The sequence below is a fragment of the Cnephaeus nilssonii genome (genome assembly GCF_951640355.1).
Source record: "Cnephaeus nilssonii genome assembly, chromosome: 7".
NCBI lineage: Eukaryota > Metazoa > Chordata > Mammalia > Chiroptera > Vespertilionidae > Cnephaeus > Cnephaeus nilssonii.
In genome coordinates this window covers 60551177-60566228 of record NC_137078.1, presented here as the reverse complement: position 1 = coordinate 60566228, position 15052 = coordinate 60551177, and the positions used below count along the sequence as shown (strand labels likewise).

At 35.5% G+C, this 15052-nt stretch overlaps 1 protein-coding gene across 5 annotated transcripts in view; it reads left to right on the top strand.

Annotated features, from left to right (window-relative positions):
* Nucleotides 1-15052, top strand: part of PATJ (PATJ crumbs cell polarity complex component) — a 313058-nt gene that overhangs the window by 22151 nt on the left and 275855 nt on the right. For all 5 annotated transcript variants that reach the window (XM_079776628.1, XM_079776629.1, XM_079776630.1 and 2 more), the window contains exons 6-8: nt 4466-4655; nt 6689-6817; nt 14681-14899. In XM_079776628.1, coding sequence (XP_079632754.1) covers nt 4466-4655; nt 6689-6817; nt 14681-14899 — 538 coding nt within the window. The remainder of the gene's footprint in view (nt 1-4465; nt 4656-6688; nt 6818-14680; nt 14900-15052) is intronic.

Below are 15052 nucleotides of genomic sequence, written 5' to 3'. Positions count from 1 at the left end.
AGATGTTCATTTTGTGCTTTGCTAATTTTTTTTCTGATAATTCTGAGAACACTGTTATAAAGAGAATAAGAAAGTAGTAATAAAAATAGTAACAATGGCAGCTAACACTTAACTTTACCTCTTCCTATGCATTTGTCAGGCCTTTTGCAGATATTCTCACACACACTTGTGGCAGCCTTCTAGCCACTGGTATGTTGCTCCCTTTTATAGATGAGAAAGCTGAGTTTCAGAGAGGCTCAGTGATTTGCCAATGGTCACAGAGCTATTAATGCTGGAGCCATGATGTGATTCTAAGATCCTCTGACTGGAAAGCTAGTATTCTTTCTATCTCACCACACTCTCTCACAATTGAACATGATAGTTTTAGCTAAGGTCTTATCAATAAGATGGGATTATTGAAATTCACATTCTGCAGACTATGTTGTTTATTAAACGTAAGATTATAACAACATTTTGTTGGTCATATCATGCTATTATTTCACTTTCTTTGATTAAAAGCCTCCTCAAGACTATGTGATATTCCTCTATTGCACTTATGCCTTTGTTTTATTTTTTAAGGGGTATGTGCAGGCCTTATATTTTGTCTTTATTTGATTTCAAGTTTTTAGTTCATTATTCATTTTAAAAGCACGCTATTCATTATGTTACTTCCACCTGTTAGAATTATAGCAACAGTAGTACCACTATTATAAAAAGGTTTTCAGTTAATAATAATTCTCCATTCATGAGAGATCTATTCTAGTGTCTCAGAAAAAATATATTTCCATGACTTTGTATCTTTGTTCTGCCATCTAAGGCAGCATTTCCTCAATTGTATTCTGAGGAAGCATAGCAGTGGTCAGATATATTTGAGAAACTCTATTCTGTGCTTGGATATTGGATGTATATAGCTAGAGTAATCATATAATTTGTTGTTCAAGTTGGGACAGTTTTGGGAGTGAGAGGGTGTGCTATTAATAATGACACTGACACAGCAGGTATATATTAGGACTATGGCTCACTTAACATTACCTTACTTAAGGCTGTGAAGTTCCTTGACAGAAAACTTATTTAACTTTGATTGGCCCAACTTAAAAACATTATTTTAACTTAAAAAATTATTATTGGACAAACTGATGGTTGCCAGATGGGAGGTGGATTGGGGACTGGGTAAAAAAGATGAAGGGATTAAGGAGTACAAATTGGCAGTTGCAAAATAGTCATGAGGATATAAAGTACAGCATAGGGATTATAGTCACTAATATTATAATTACTATGTATGGTGCCAGGTGGGTACTAGACTTATCAGGGGGGATTACTTCATAAGTTACATAAATGTCTGACCACTATGCTGTACACCTGAAAGTAATATAATATTGAATAACAGCTATAATTGAACAAAAATTTTTAAATTAAAAAATACTATTGGGATATAATTCACATAACATAAATGTTACCATATCATTTTATTTTATTTTAATTTTTTTAGTCCTCACTCGAGGATATGCTTATGAGAGAGAGAGAGAGAGAGAGAGAGAGAGAGAGAGAGAGAGAGAGAAAGAAAGGGAAACATCTGTGGGAGAGAACATCAATTGGTTGCCTTCTGCACATGCCCTGACAGGGGATGAACCCACAACCTTTCAGAATAGAGGACAATGCTCCAATCAACTGAGCTTCACCAGCCAGGGCAAATGTTACCATTTTAAAGTGTACAGTTTAGTAGTTTTTAGTGTATTTTTAATAGTCAATCCTTTTTGTAGTCAACCCTTATGTCTCAGTTACTCTGTACTAATTAGGTCTGTAATTACAAATGAGGTGAGCAGGTCCAAAAAGAGGAGTTTGATACTTGAGCGTGTAAAGAACCCTGACCAAGGAGTCAGGTGGCTTCCCAGAGGCCTTGGTGCTTAAAGGGACATTTGAGAGGAAACAGTGGGGTCTTCAGAGAGCAGACGAGGAGTGAAGAGAATCTCTTGACAAGTAGCCCTATCGAGTGATCAAACATATCCCTTGTCTTTAGAATGTGGCTGGAACTAGTGTGGGAGCTTAGTGCAAGATGGTGAGAGAAGGGGCAGGAAAACGGGCCTGCCATGCGGGACCTTCCACGTCATATTAAATGGTCTTGATGATCAGTTTTTCCTTTCTTCTCAGGACTTTCCACACAGAACTGTGTTATTTAAAGAGCTTACTTAAGACTATTGACTCTCAAGGTCATGGAAATCTATTATTTCTGCTGGAATGCTTTTTTTGCGTCTATATGACCATGTGATTTTTGTCTTTCAATTTGTTTATGTGATGTATTATGTTTATTGATTTGCAGATTTCTGAATGTTGTGAGGGAGAGACAAGAATTAGGCTCCCCTTGAATGGAAAGTGTAAATATACACTGAGTGGCCAGATTATTATGATCTCTGAATGCATAATAATCTGGCCACTCAGTGTGTGTGTGTGTGTGTGTGTGTGTGTGTGTGTGTGTGTGTGTGTATGTATCAGCGGCCTGGTGCATGAATTTGTGCATGGGTGGGGGGTGGGGTCTGGCCAGCCTGGCCAGGGGGAGGGGACAAACGGGCAGTTGGCCGGCCTTCCTGCTGGTCGAACTCCTGGTCGAGAGGACAATTTGCATATTAGCCTTTTATTATATAGGATATACACTGAGTGGCCAGATTATTATGCGTTCAGAGATCATAATAATCTGGCCACTCAGTGTATGTTAGTATGGGGAGTTAAATTATAAATAATAGTAACTGGGGATGTAAAGTACAGCATGGGGAATATAGTTAATAATATTGTAATAACTATGTATGGTGCCAGGTGGGTACTAGACTTATCAGGGGGATCTCTTTATAAGTTATATAAATAAATGTCTAACCATTATGCTGTACACCTGAACTTAATATAATATTGAGTGTCAATTGTAATTGAAAAAATAATAAAAATAACTTTGAAAGAAATAAAAAGTAGCTGTAAAACTAACTAATTCAACTTTCGAATGCATCAGAATCATATTTTCTAGAAACTAGAAAATCTGAATGTGAGTAAATTTATGCCAAATTAGTTACATCCGGGTTGAAAAGATTCAAAAGTAACTCATTCACTTGGGATTAATTAAGAAATTTCTCCTTTGGAGTTGGGGAAATGGAAGTGATTCTTGGATATTGTCCTGTATTGATCACATTTAAAAAGAAATGTTTCTTTAGGACTAGGGAAAAGTTCACAAGCGACATTGCTCCTTAACAAAATTTTGCTGAATCTGGTGTGACCTGAGAAAAATAAGGGCAATGTAATGGATTTTCAGAATTCAAATTTATGAATTAGAATTCTCTGTTTTGAGATAAATTCTTTCTCTGGGAGATTTTTATATTTTGAAGGTTAAAAATGTATTTTTTAAATGAAATAATCATGAACAAGAGTTTGTTTTTTTCCTTTGGCTCTCTCTTTTTATTGGTCAATAAACAGACAATTAGCAAGTATTTTTGAGTTGGCGTATACCAGTGCAGGAGAGCCTATAAGAATAAACCTTGAGGAATTTTGCAAGTTACTTGGTTTCAGGTATTACATAAGGATCTCAACTGGAGGGTTGGCATTGGGAATGAAAGAAGGAGATGGGTAGATGCAAGAGAGATAAACAAGGACAAGGAAGCATTGCAGTGATAATGGGGAAGCAAGAAGAGGAAGAGTGGTAGTTGGGAGATAATCAAGTCAAATACAGTAAACCAGGACAGAGTAAATCTGAAGTAGTCTAAGGATGCATTGCATTTAAGAAACTAAAGAATGTGCTTCAATCAGGCTACTTAAATAAGATGCTAGGCTTCAATTTCTGGCCTATAAATAATTTCTGGATCATAATAGTGCTCAGTAAATATTGACTAGTAATGCTTTTTTTTTTTTTTTTTCAAAAGAGATTTTGCTCTTATTAAATAGTCCTTTTTACCTTGGTTAGCAGTTGGGAGATTGGTGCTTAGAGGGAGAGAAGGGCTCAGAAACAGATTTGGAAGTAATGTCTGAGGATTCTCAAGGAGGGTTTGGCCTCTGTTGACATGCTGGTGAGGTAAAGCACAATGGGCTACTTCATGGTACTGCTGGAGAAGAGGTTATTGATGAATTTGAGAATGTAGTTTCCCCAGGATGGTATATGCTGAAGGCAGATTGGACAGGGTTCAAGAGTACAGGGTTCATGCCGTTAAGGGGGGCACTGTCTATACTTGCAAAACCTTGGCAGTGAAGCCTTATATATTGTTTTTGCTTATTTTTCTAGCCAGATAGCTTTTTAAAATGTACGTGTGTCAAGATGTATTACTAAGTTGGTTAATGAGCTAATAAATGCTTTGATGAAAAGCACTCTAAAAAGCTCCATTATATAATTAAATAATTTGAATATATGTACTAAGTGAAGTAGTACCATTACAAAAACTGTTTAGCTTGAATAATAGACTTTTAAAAGTCAGGATCTTACATCACTTAAAACAAAATTTTCTTTTATTTCACCAAGGGATCAAAGGTTAAAGGAAAATGATCAAATATTGGCTATTAATCATACGCCACTGGATCAGAACATTTCCCATCAGCAAGCAATTGCATTGTTACAACAAACCACTGGATGTTTGAGTCTGGTTGTGGCCAGGCAAGCAGTCCACCCAAAAAGCAGTACCAGCCTAACGGATACAATTCTGCCAGAAACAGTGAGTTGCAAATTTGGAAAAATACTTACTTTTGAATTATGCCATTGCTTTTCACACCTGTGGAAGGTGTCATTTGACTTATCAGTGTTTACGAAAGGTGATCATATTTCCAAATGCAGCATTAGCATAGTAAATAAGATATTTTATGGAGGCTTTTTGTTTCGTTTTATTTTTTTAAGTGTCCTGTGATTCTCCTTATTTAAGATTATTTTTTTAAATATAGAGGGCAAATTTAATAGTAGGTATGATTTATTTGGTAATGGAAAGAGTCTTGTGTTCCTCGGTGTTATAGCTAGTTAATTAATTAAGCTGAGAGTTTTTATTAGAGATTTATTATTGAATATCTTAAGATTTGGTTATTTATTTCACAGACATCTCTGCAAATTATATTGGGTGTTTATAACTAGATTATTGATACTGCACAGTAATCTAGACGTTTTTCTTTTTTTTTTTTTCATGTAAGGATGAAAACAGTTCAAAAGAATAAAATTATATGTCTCGTTTGGGAATCTTTAAACTTGCTTAATAGCATTTTACAGATTTTGGCCTGCATCTTCAGAATGCAAGCTAATAAATCTTATTTTCTTATAACACTAAGTGCTAGCTGATTTATTTACTTTTCATTCATTGGTACAAAAGAAGAAATAGACTGTCTGGGTACAGTACAAGGTCACAACACAAATTAATGTATAGGCATTTTCCCTGTTGTAATCAGTAATATTTATACAGCACAATTTACATAATAAACAGAATGAACCAAGTGAGAAATTGCTTAGCATAGTGGTTAAAAATAGGGGCTCTGGGTCAGGTTAAAGTGGGTTCAAGTCCAGTTCTTCACTTCCTGGCTGTATCATACTGGGCACATTTCTTGACCTCTCTACACTTCAGTTCTTTCATCTGTTACTTGGAACTAATAACAACATCTGCTTCATAGTGGTATTGGGAAGATTAAATGAGATTGCAAGTGAAGAGCTAAGCACAGTACCTAGTATATACTTTATGAGTACCAGCTGCTATTAATTCAAGCATATTTTAATGCATATTTTAGCAAATTTTGTTGCATCCCAGGTACTAGATATTGTTTCAGACATGAAATTATTAAATATTCCCAATATTCCTGGTCATTTTCACATTGCATAGTAACTTTCCATTTTACCTATAATAGAAAAACTAAGTGATAAGTCTGCCCTATGGATCTTGAGAGGGAGAATTTTCTTCTGCAGTTGGATTATGGGAACTTGATTTACACTTCTGATGAAAGCCTGCTAATTAGAGGGAAAATGTCATGTGTCATAGTCTGATTTGTATAATCCTAATGCTAATATCTTCAGTTGGGCCTACCTTTCCTCTTCCTCATAGGAGTTTGCTAAATTAGTCTTATTGTCTTGTGTCCTTCTCATCATTTCCTACTTCACATTGCTGCCAGATTAATCTTCCTAAACCACTGCTCTGTTCCTGTCATTCCCTCTTCTAAAAACTTCAATTATTCCCACTTGCTTATTCAAGCCCAGCTTTGCTCTTACTTTTTTTTTTTTTTTTTGCTTGAATGTCTTTTTTTCTCAGCATTGGAATTAAAACACCACATTTTTCCTTGAAGTGTTCCATAATTCTTGATTAGATTAAACTTCTCTTCTGCACCACTTCCCCCCAGTCCTTATAATACTTTGTGATTCTCTTTTAATTCAGATAAGCATATATATGTTCCTACTAGGTGCTGGACACTGCTAGATCCTGAGCATAGACTGAGGAATTAGATGTTTCGGTTCTGTTAGAGCTACAGTGTCTATGACCCGATATTCTGTCTTGTACTTTAATTATTTATGTTTTAGTTTGTCTCTCTACTGGATTATAAAATCCTTAAGGGCAGGGATCATATGATGATCTTAACATACCTCTTAGCCTCTAGAAAATTGTCTTGATTAATTGTATGAATGTTTAATTTGTTGTATATCTGTTACATTAGTAATTACTATACTGGGAAGCCAAGAATCTGTGTGTTTTACTAACACTTTGGCTCTTGCCATTAATTGTAGGTTCGTTGGGGCCATATTGAAGATGTTGAGCTCATTAATGATGGCTCTGGATTAGGTTTTGGAATAGTTGGAGGGAAATCAAATGGTGTGGTTGTGAGGACTATAGTTCCCGGAGGATTAGCAGACCGAGTAAGTTGATCTTTTTTTGTTTTTATTTTGCTTTTATATAATTTAAATTGTATGGTTTGAAATACAACTTTATAATGTGTGTTACAATCAGAAGGTATAGTGATTATAAATAGTTGTCTCAATTTATGTGGTAAATTTTATTTGAATTAAAAATTTTTGGCATTGTCATGCAAATGACTACATTTTATTATTTAGCCCTGTTTGAATTGAAAGTGGGCCTTTAAAAACTTACCAACTGTTTCTGCTTAGTTTTACATTGAAGAAAATATTAAGTATATATTTAAAAACCTTTAGTTTTTGGAAATGAACTTAGAAATTTGGTTATGATGCCACTTACTAATGAGCCTATATTATATAGAATGCTCATCATAATCACAATAATATGCAAATTTCACTGATTAAATTGCAGTTATATACACATTTATCCCTTCTAATAAACATATACAAAAATAAACTTGCTATGCAAACACAATTTTGAGGCAAATTCAGCCGTTCCTCATTTCTAAGCCAGCTTGCTCTATGTTGTACTAATCGTGGAGCTAATATTTCTATTATGCTTCTAGAATCTACCTGCATTTATTTAGAGCAGAGACCTGTTGGGGTCACTGAGTGTCTTGCAGAGGGTCAACAAGATCAAAGCAATTTTTTTTTAATTGTTTTTTTGCTGTTAATCCTCACCGGAGGATATTTTTTCCATTGATTTTTAGAGAGAGTGTAAGGAGGGAGGGAGTGAAAGGGAGAGAGAGAGAGGAACATCGATGTTTCAGACACATCGATTGGTTGCCTCCACACGTGCCCTGCTGGGAATTGAACCCACGACCCTTCGGTGTGCAGGCCGATGCTCTTAACCACTGAGCAACACCAGCTATTAATACTAAGATGCTATTCGCTCTGTCACCATGTTGAAATTTGCATGATGATACACAAGCAGTGGCAGACTGAAACTGCTGGTTCCTTAGTGTGAAACAGGCAGTGGCATCAAACTACTAGCAGTCATTGTATTCTCCTCCACCATGTGCTTGCAGCAAAAAAGAAAAAAAAATTGCCAGTTTCACTTAAGAAAGTGCAATAGCAATTATTAATTTTGTACATTTTGAACTTTAAGTGCACATGTTTTTAATATTGTGTGACAAAATGGGATGTACCATACAGCACTTCTGCCATATACTGAAGTATGATGGTTACTTTGCCTTAAAAACATTTGTAAGATATAGTATCCACTTTTTAAATACTAAGCAGCCTTTTAATCTTTAAATTTTGTTTTATTTTAAAATTTTTGCCCTTATTAAAAAATTTGAGATGTAATTAACATTCAACATTATATAGTTTCAGGTGTACAATGTAATAATTATTTAATATTTACATATATTGTGAAATGATCACCACAGTAAGTTATCCATTACCATATATAGTTTTTTTCCTTATGATGAGAACTTTTAAAATCTATTCTCTTAGCAACTTTGGAATATATAGTACAATATTACTAATTATAATCACTATGCTATACATTATATTTCCATGACATTTATTTTGTAGCTGGAAATTTGTACCTTTTTATCTCCTTCACCCATTTTGTCTGCCCTCCCTCCCCCTCTGGAAACCACCCTGGAACAATACTTTCATTTTTTGAAAGAATATCTGACAGAAAAATTATCATCATTCAGACTTGAGTATTTGACAGATATTTTCTTGAAAATGAATGAAGTGAGCCTGTTATTTCAAGGAAAACAACTGAGAGCATTTATTAATGATGATAAAATTTGAACTTTCAAACAAGAGTTAGAATTTTGGAAAATTTGTGCTTTACTGTGAGCTTGAATGTTTTCAATATTTAAAAGGTTCTTATTAGGTTGTTTGTGATATTAATATTTTTAATATTTGTAATTAAATATGTCAATATTTGGAAGGTCTTCATAGCTCTGTGAATCAGTATTTTCTGAAGACCAATGTGTGATATGACAAAATAATATATAGGTAAAAGATCCATTCAAGATAGATCAGTAGATTTGAATGAAACTGTGTCTGAAAGTTTTTTGGATGTATTTTCTGATTCTACATTGCAACTATTCTTTAAGAAACCACCACTTGTGGAGTTCTGCTGTATTATCAAAGAAGAATGGGTTGAAAAGGCTTAAAATACTTCTCCATTTTCTATGTATCTAATTGAAGCCAGATTTTTTTTTATATACCTCAACCAGATATGAAAATTCAGCTATCTTCTTTTAAGCCAGACTTTGAAGAGATTTGCAAAAATAATTTAAAACACCACTCTTCTCACTAGTTTTATATAGCTTTTTAAAGAATAAAAAATATATACACCAATATCATATATATTAATGTGTTAAATATGTAAATTCAAAGCACTATTTTCTAATTCAGTAGATATTAACAGAGATCAAGGGAGAGATATCAACAAGCTCTTTGAGTTTCTGAGTAATATTTATGGTATAATTGATACATAATAAATTGCACATATATAAAGTATACATTTTATTTAATTTTGACATATGTGTACTGGCAAGTCTAAAATCTGTAAGTCAGGCTAGGAGGCTGGAAACTCGGCAAGATTTGAGGTTCAGTCTGAACTTTGAAATTTGTAGGGAGGTTAGCAGGTTTTCTGTTACAGTCTTTCAGCAGAATTTCTTCTCCAGGAAACCTCAGTTTGCTTTTGTTTGTGTGTTTGTTTGTTTGAATATATTTTTATTGATCTCAGAGAGGAAGGGAGAGGGAATGATAGAAACATCAATGATGAGAAAGACTCATTGATAGGCTACCTCCTGCACGCCCCTCACTGGGGATCGAGCCTGCAACCCGGGCATGTGCCCTGACCAGGAATGGAACCCGAGATCCTTCGGTCTGTGAGCCGACACTCTAACCACTTAGCAATCTGGCCAGAGCATCCTTAATAGTTTTTAAGAGTACAAAGGGGTTCTGAGACCAAAAAGGCTGAGAATGGTCATTTTGTGGGTCTTGAAAACACATCTGTGGCACAAAACAAATAGCAATCTTTGAGGATTTTTTGTAACCTGGAAAGGAATGAGAAATTGTGGAGTATTTTGAAATCTTTTCTCATATCCTTCCCTCCCTCTTTGCCATTTTAATAGGCTTGGTTGCTGGAGTAACATTTTTCAAGATGCAAAGTGGAATGGTTGTTGTGGAAAACAAAGGGTCAATTAAATTTCGAAAACACCAAGCCTAATAAAATCAAATAGGTTCCTTACTGTAAGAATTGTCTGAGCTTTTAATATCCTAATGTATGTTATGAATTTTCACAAGGAGAATATGATGTGCAGAGTTTCCCAAATTAATCCCTTTGAGACACTGTTGGGCAAAGCCCAGGTCTGGTTTTTCACCCTTACTGGAAGGGATTGTCACTCTTTTAGGTCATCACGGAGGGGGTAGGGGTGTGCCTGTCAGAGTCCTAATGGAGAAGCAAGTATTTATACCAGACACTGTTTTTAAGAATTATTCTCATATAATTCTTTTTTTTTTGCTTTTTATTTTTTAATTTCTTTATTGATTAAGGTATTACATATGTGTCCTTATCCCCCCATTACTCCTCATCACCCCCCCCTCCTCATGCCCTCACCCCACTGTTGTCTGTGTCCATTGGTTAGGCTTATATGCATGCATACAAGTCCTTTGATTGATCTCTCCCCCTTACCCCCACCCTCCCCTACCTGTCCTCTGAGGTTTGATGGTCTGATCGATGTTTCTCTGTCTCTGGATCTGTTTTTGTTCATCAGTTTATGTTGTTCATTATATTCCATAAATAACACAGTCATAAATCTTATTCCCAAATCATAGATATGGAAACGTAAGAAATTGCCCAAGGCTACCTAACTGGAAAATGACAAGGTCAAGATTGAGCCCTCAACTGTTTAACTCTGAAGCCTGTGCTTCTTAGGTCTATTTATTCAAAGTTAGCCTTAATGTTGTTCTTCCTGATGTGCACCTGTCCGGGCTTGGTCATACCTACCTGTCATCAGGGAATATAGCCAACTGTAGGCACAACAGACTCTTGACTCTTTCCTGTAGGGACTATGGTGAGACCCAAACAGCAGTATTCACTTCTCTCTTCCATTCACCTCAGCTAATAGCAGGTAGAATTTCTTCAGCCATCTCTGCATTGTTGCTAAGTCTTTACAAGTTGTTGCTCATGTAGCCTGATCACAGCTTTAAAAAAATTAAATGGAATATTGCTTTTAATTACAACGTACTGAATATGCAACTTTCATGGTAAGGGAATATGGATGTCTTAGGTCATTAGTTCAGATGTGATCAAGATTGACCTTAAAGACATACCTACATTCTGCTGAAGGGGTTAATAACTACTACTTTCTTCAAAGAATATAAAATTGTATGACAGAAAGTTAGAAAAAGAAGTCAGTATTTTTTATTTCAAAGGGTTTCATAAAACAGACCCTTATGTTTCCTTTTGTGTACATATAAGTCAGTATGTGTAGTTAAAAAATGATACAGACAGAGTTGAGGGGATGCAGCAAAGAACACTTAACTGAGGTTACCGTTGCCTGAAGAGGCATCAGAATTGGATGCATTTGAGGACTTGCTTTGCTGTAAGCAAGGTACTAGCCTAAATATTTTACATATAGTATTGGGTATAATGTTCACAACTCAATGAGAAAGGAATTTATTCCAATTTTGTTTAAAAGGGAGCTAAGATTTAGAATTGACCTCTGGCCACACAGCTTGATCAAAGTAGAGCCAGGATTGAATTTGGGTGTTTCTGACTCCAGTGCCCTTACTTGACCTTCTGTCTATTGCCTTGCATATTATAAAGTAAATGAAATGGAAAAGTATTGATTCATAAGAGTTTTTTAGAAGCATTTATTGGAATCTATCTACAATAACCCAACAGTAAATGTAATCAGGGCCGATTCTATGGAAAGGAAAGTATATAGTATCATGTAAGAGGAGATAAAAGAAATAACAACTTCCTGTAATCTTCAGACACTCTCAAAAATCCACAGTACCCGAAGCACACATCTTTTGAGAATTCTTTTCACTTTGGGCAAAAATTTTAAATTTTTTCAGCAGCTGGAAGTTTTTCTAAAAAAATATTTCTAACGAGCAGTGTAAAACAACTTTGTTTTGCAGAAATCGCTTTCATGTTGTCTGAAGTAATTCTAGGCAAATCAGGGACACTGAGTTACCCCATTGTCTCACAAGAGGACTCTTACAACTCCGCCCCTTTAAAAGTCGTCATGAATTATTGACTCTTTGGTATGAGGCAATTATAATATGAGTCATAATAACTATCTAGTAAACTTTAATACTAGGAAAGTAATGTTACCAAGCAAGGACTTGGAGGGTGGGTGTGGCCCATGAGGAATTTCAGTCTAGAATGAGCAAAGGCCAGCTTGAGGCCACTAAACAGCTGGTTATTCCCAAGCAATTTTGTTTAAGTGAGTCCTATAAACAGATATTTCTTTATCCTTAAAAATCAGTGGATGAGGGCTCTGGTAATTTGACTAGGGTAGGAAAGATATACTTAGATTTAGTACCTTTCTTTAATTCCTTAAGGGAAAGAGCGTTTATTTTATTTTATAAAGTCACTGCTTTCTGTCAATGACACGTTGCCTTTTGATTAAAGACCAACGATAAAAGCAGCCTTGAATCAAAAGCAGTAATGATCTTATTTTTTGAGTTGTGGAATTATTTGATGTTATTTTTTAGTTTTTGAAGAAACAGATTTGATTTCTTTATTTCTTTTATAGGGCAGGCCTGAATTCCTTTAGTTTTCAAATATTTTTGTTTGTTTATTTTTTTATTTTAGAGAGAGAGGAAGTTGGGGGGCGGGGAGAGAAACATCGATTGGTTACCTCCCTTACACTTCCCAACCAGGGATGGAACCCCCAACCTAGATATGTGCCCTGTCTAGGAATAGAACCTGAAACCTTTTGTTGAATGGGATGATGCTCCAACTAATTGAGCCACCCAGCCAGGGCATAGGTTTTCAAATATTTTTTTAATTGAAATTATTATTAACAATAGCTGAACTTAAAATACAAAGTTATATATATATATATATATATATATATATATATATATATATATATATACATATATGAATATATGTGTACATATATATATATATATGTACACACACACATATATTTTTTGCCAATAACTGCTAAATTGGATTAAAGTATATTTTTAAAACTGTAAGTGATACGTTAGTGCTTTCACTATAATAATGTGGTACCCAGTTATGCCAGCTCTTTTAATTTTTCTGCCTTCCTTACTATCTTTGCCTATATGCATAATGTCTTTTCTCTTTTGAAAAAAACCTATGAGTTAATAAATATTTTTGTTGTTTGATTAGCGTACACTTTGAATCTTGGCATAGCAATTTATTGGTTATCATTGATTTAGGACTTCTGTTAAAATAACAAAAAGGGCTCTGATGCCTTTTAGTTTTCTTACACATAGGTTATGGAAGGAGAATGCTGATCAGAAAATATTAATAAAATGCAATATTTGGGGATGCTGGACATAAACAAGGTAGCTGTCATTTTGTTATCTTCCCTATCAATCTGACTAATACTGTTTTTACACTTATGAATTCCCTAGAACACCTGTTTTTCTAGAAGAAGAAAACGTTTGACTTTCAGTGACAGATGCAAATTATCTCCATCATTTTAAGTTGAGTTGAGGAAAAATAATAGTGCCTAGGAAGTAACTAAATATGACTTACAGTGAAGTGCCCTTCTTTAGCCAAGCCAAGTATGAAAACACTTATTTGACACATTCTTTATTCTTTGTTCAGGCCATGATTCTGTTCAAGGATGATTTGATTCACAGAAGCAGTTTTCCCCTTATTTTTCATCATAGCCTCTGATTTTTTCTTAAGTAGTTGTTTTATTTCAAGTTTGTTGCATTGGTAATAACAGAATATCAACTTACCAGTGCTTCAAGTAGAAATCCATCAATTCTTTATCCCTTTTCCCATAATTATTTCCTCCTTGCATCTATTTCTTTTCTCTGAGTCTTTCCAGTACCTTAGGCTGACAACTTTTTTTCCTTCACACCCCACAACATGCTTAGGGGAGCCTGTTGACAATTCATTAAAAATACATCTAGAACCTCACTTCTCAACACCCCAACTGCTAACCTAGTCCAAGCCATGGTTATCTTTTTCTAGATTATAGCTTTACTAACTGGTATCTCTGTTCCTATTGTTTCCTCTCCTATAGTTTTATTTTCAGCACATAGACTTGAGTGGTCTTGTTAAAACTAAGTCAGGTAATATCACTCCTCTGCTCAGAGCACTCAAATGACTTCCCTTCCTACTCAGTTGGAGCAGATGCCCTACACTGCTGACTGACCCTGTTAATGCTCTCATCTCTTCTTTGACTACTGTGCTCTTTGCTCATTCTGTTTCAGCCACACTGACACCTGCTGTCCCTCAGACATGCCACTGACCTTGTTGGCCTTCAGAGTTTCTACCTTTATGCTTCTGATCTGACCTCCTTCCTTTCTTGATGCCCAGGGCTTTCTGACCTCTTCCTTGCATATGTGGCCATTGATACCCTGGCTCTAGGCCACTGGGCATGAAATGATACCCTCAAGCAAATACCTGTTTTAGAATTCTGGTTACTCCTCATTTTGGACTCACCCCTGCCCCACCCCCACCTCCTTTTTTTTTTTTTCTTTTTTGCAAGGACTTCCTTTTCTCTCTTGCCAATTCAACCATTCATTTAAAATATATTTTATTCAGCATTTTAGATGTCTTCTTTGCCAGCCATTTTGCCACAACGCAAAGTCTGATGAATTGTTATTAACTAGTGAAGTTAGATCATTGATTTCTCAGAATAATTTTGTTTCTTTCTCGGATTAAAGGATGGAAGACTCCAGACAGGGGACCACATCTTGAAGATTGGTGGCACAAATGTGCAGGGAATGACCAGTGAGCAAGTTGCACAAGTGCTGAGAAACTGTGGGAATTCAGTCAGGATGCTAGTTGCAAGAGACCCAGTTGGTGAAATTTCTGTAACCCCTCCGACCCCTACAGCCTTACCTGTTGCCCTGCCTGCTGTGCCTAACAGGAGCCTTAGTTCTGTGAGTACATAAATTATTCTTTCATCATAAATCAAGTATTGTGTGATACATTGTAAGAGTAGAAACACCTTCTACTTGAAATGCCACGCTGGTGTGAGTAGTGTCACAATGCCCACCAGGGAAGCAGCAAGAAGAGCCCAATTTGGAGACATT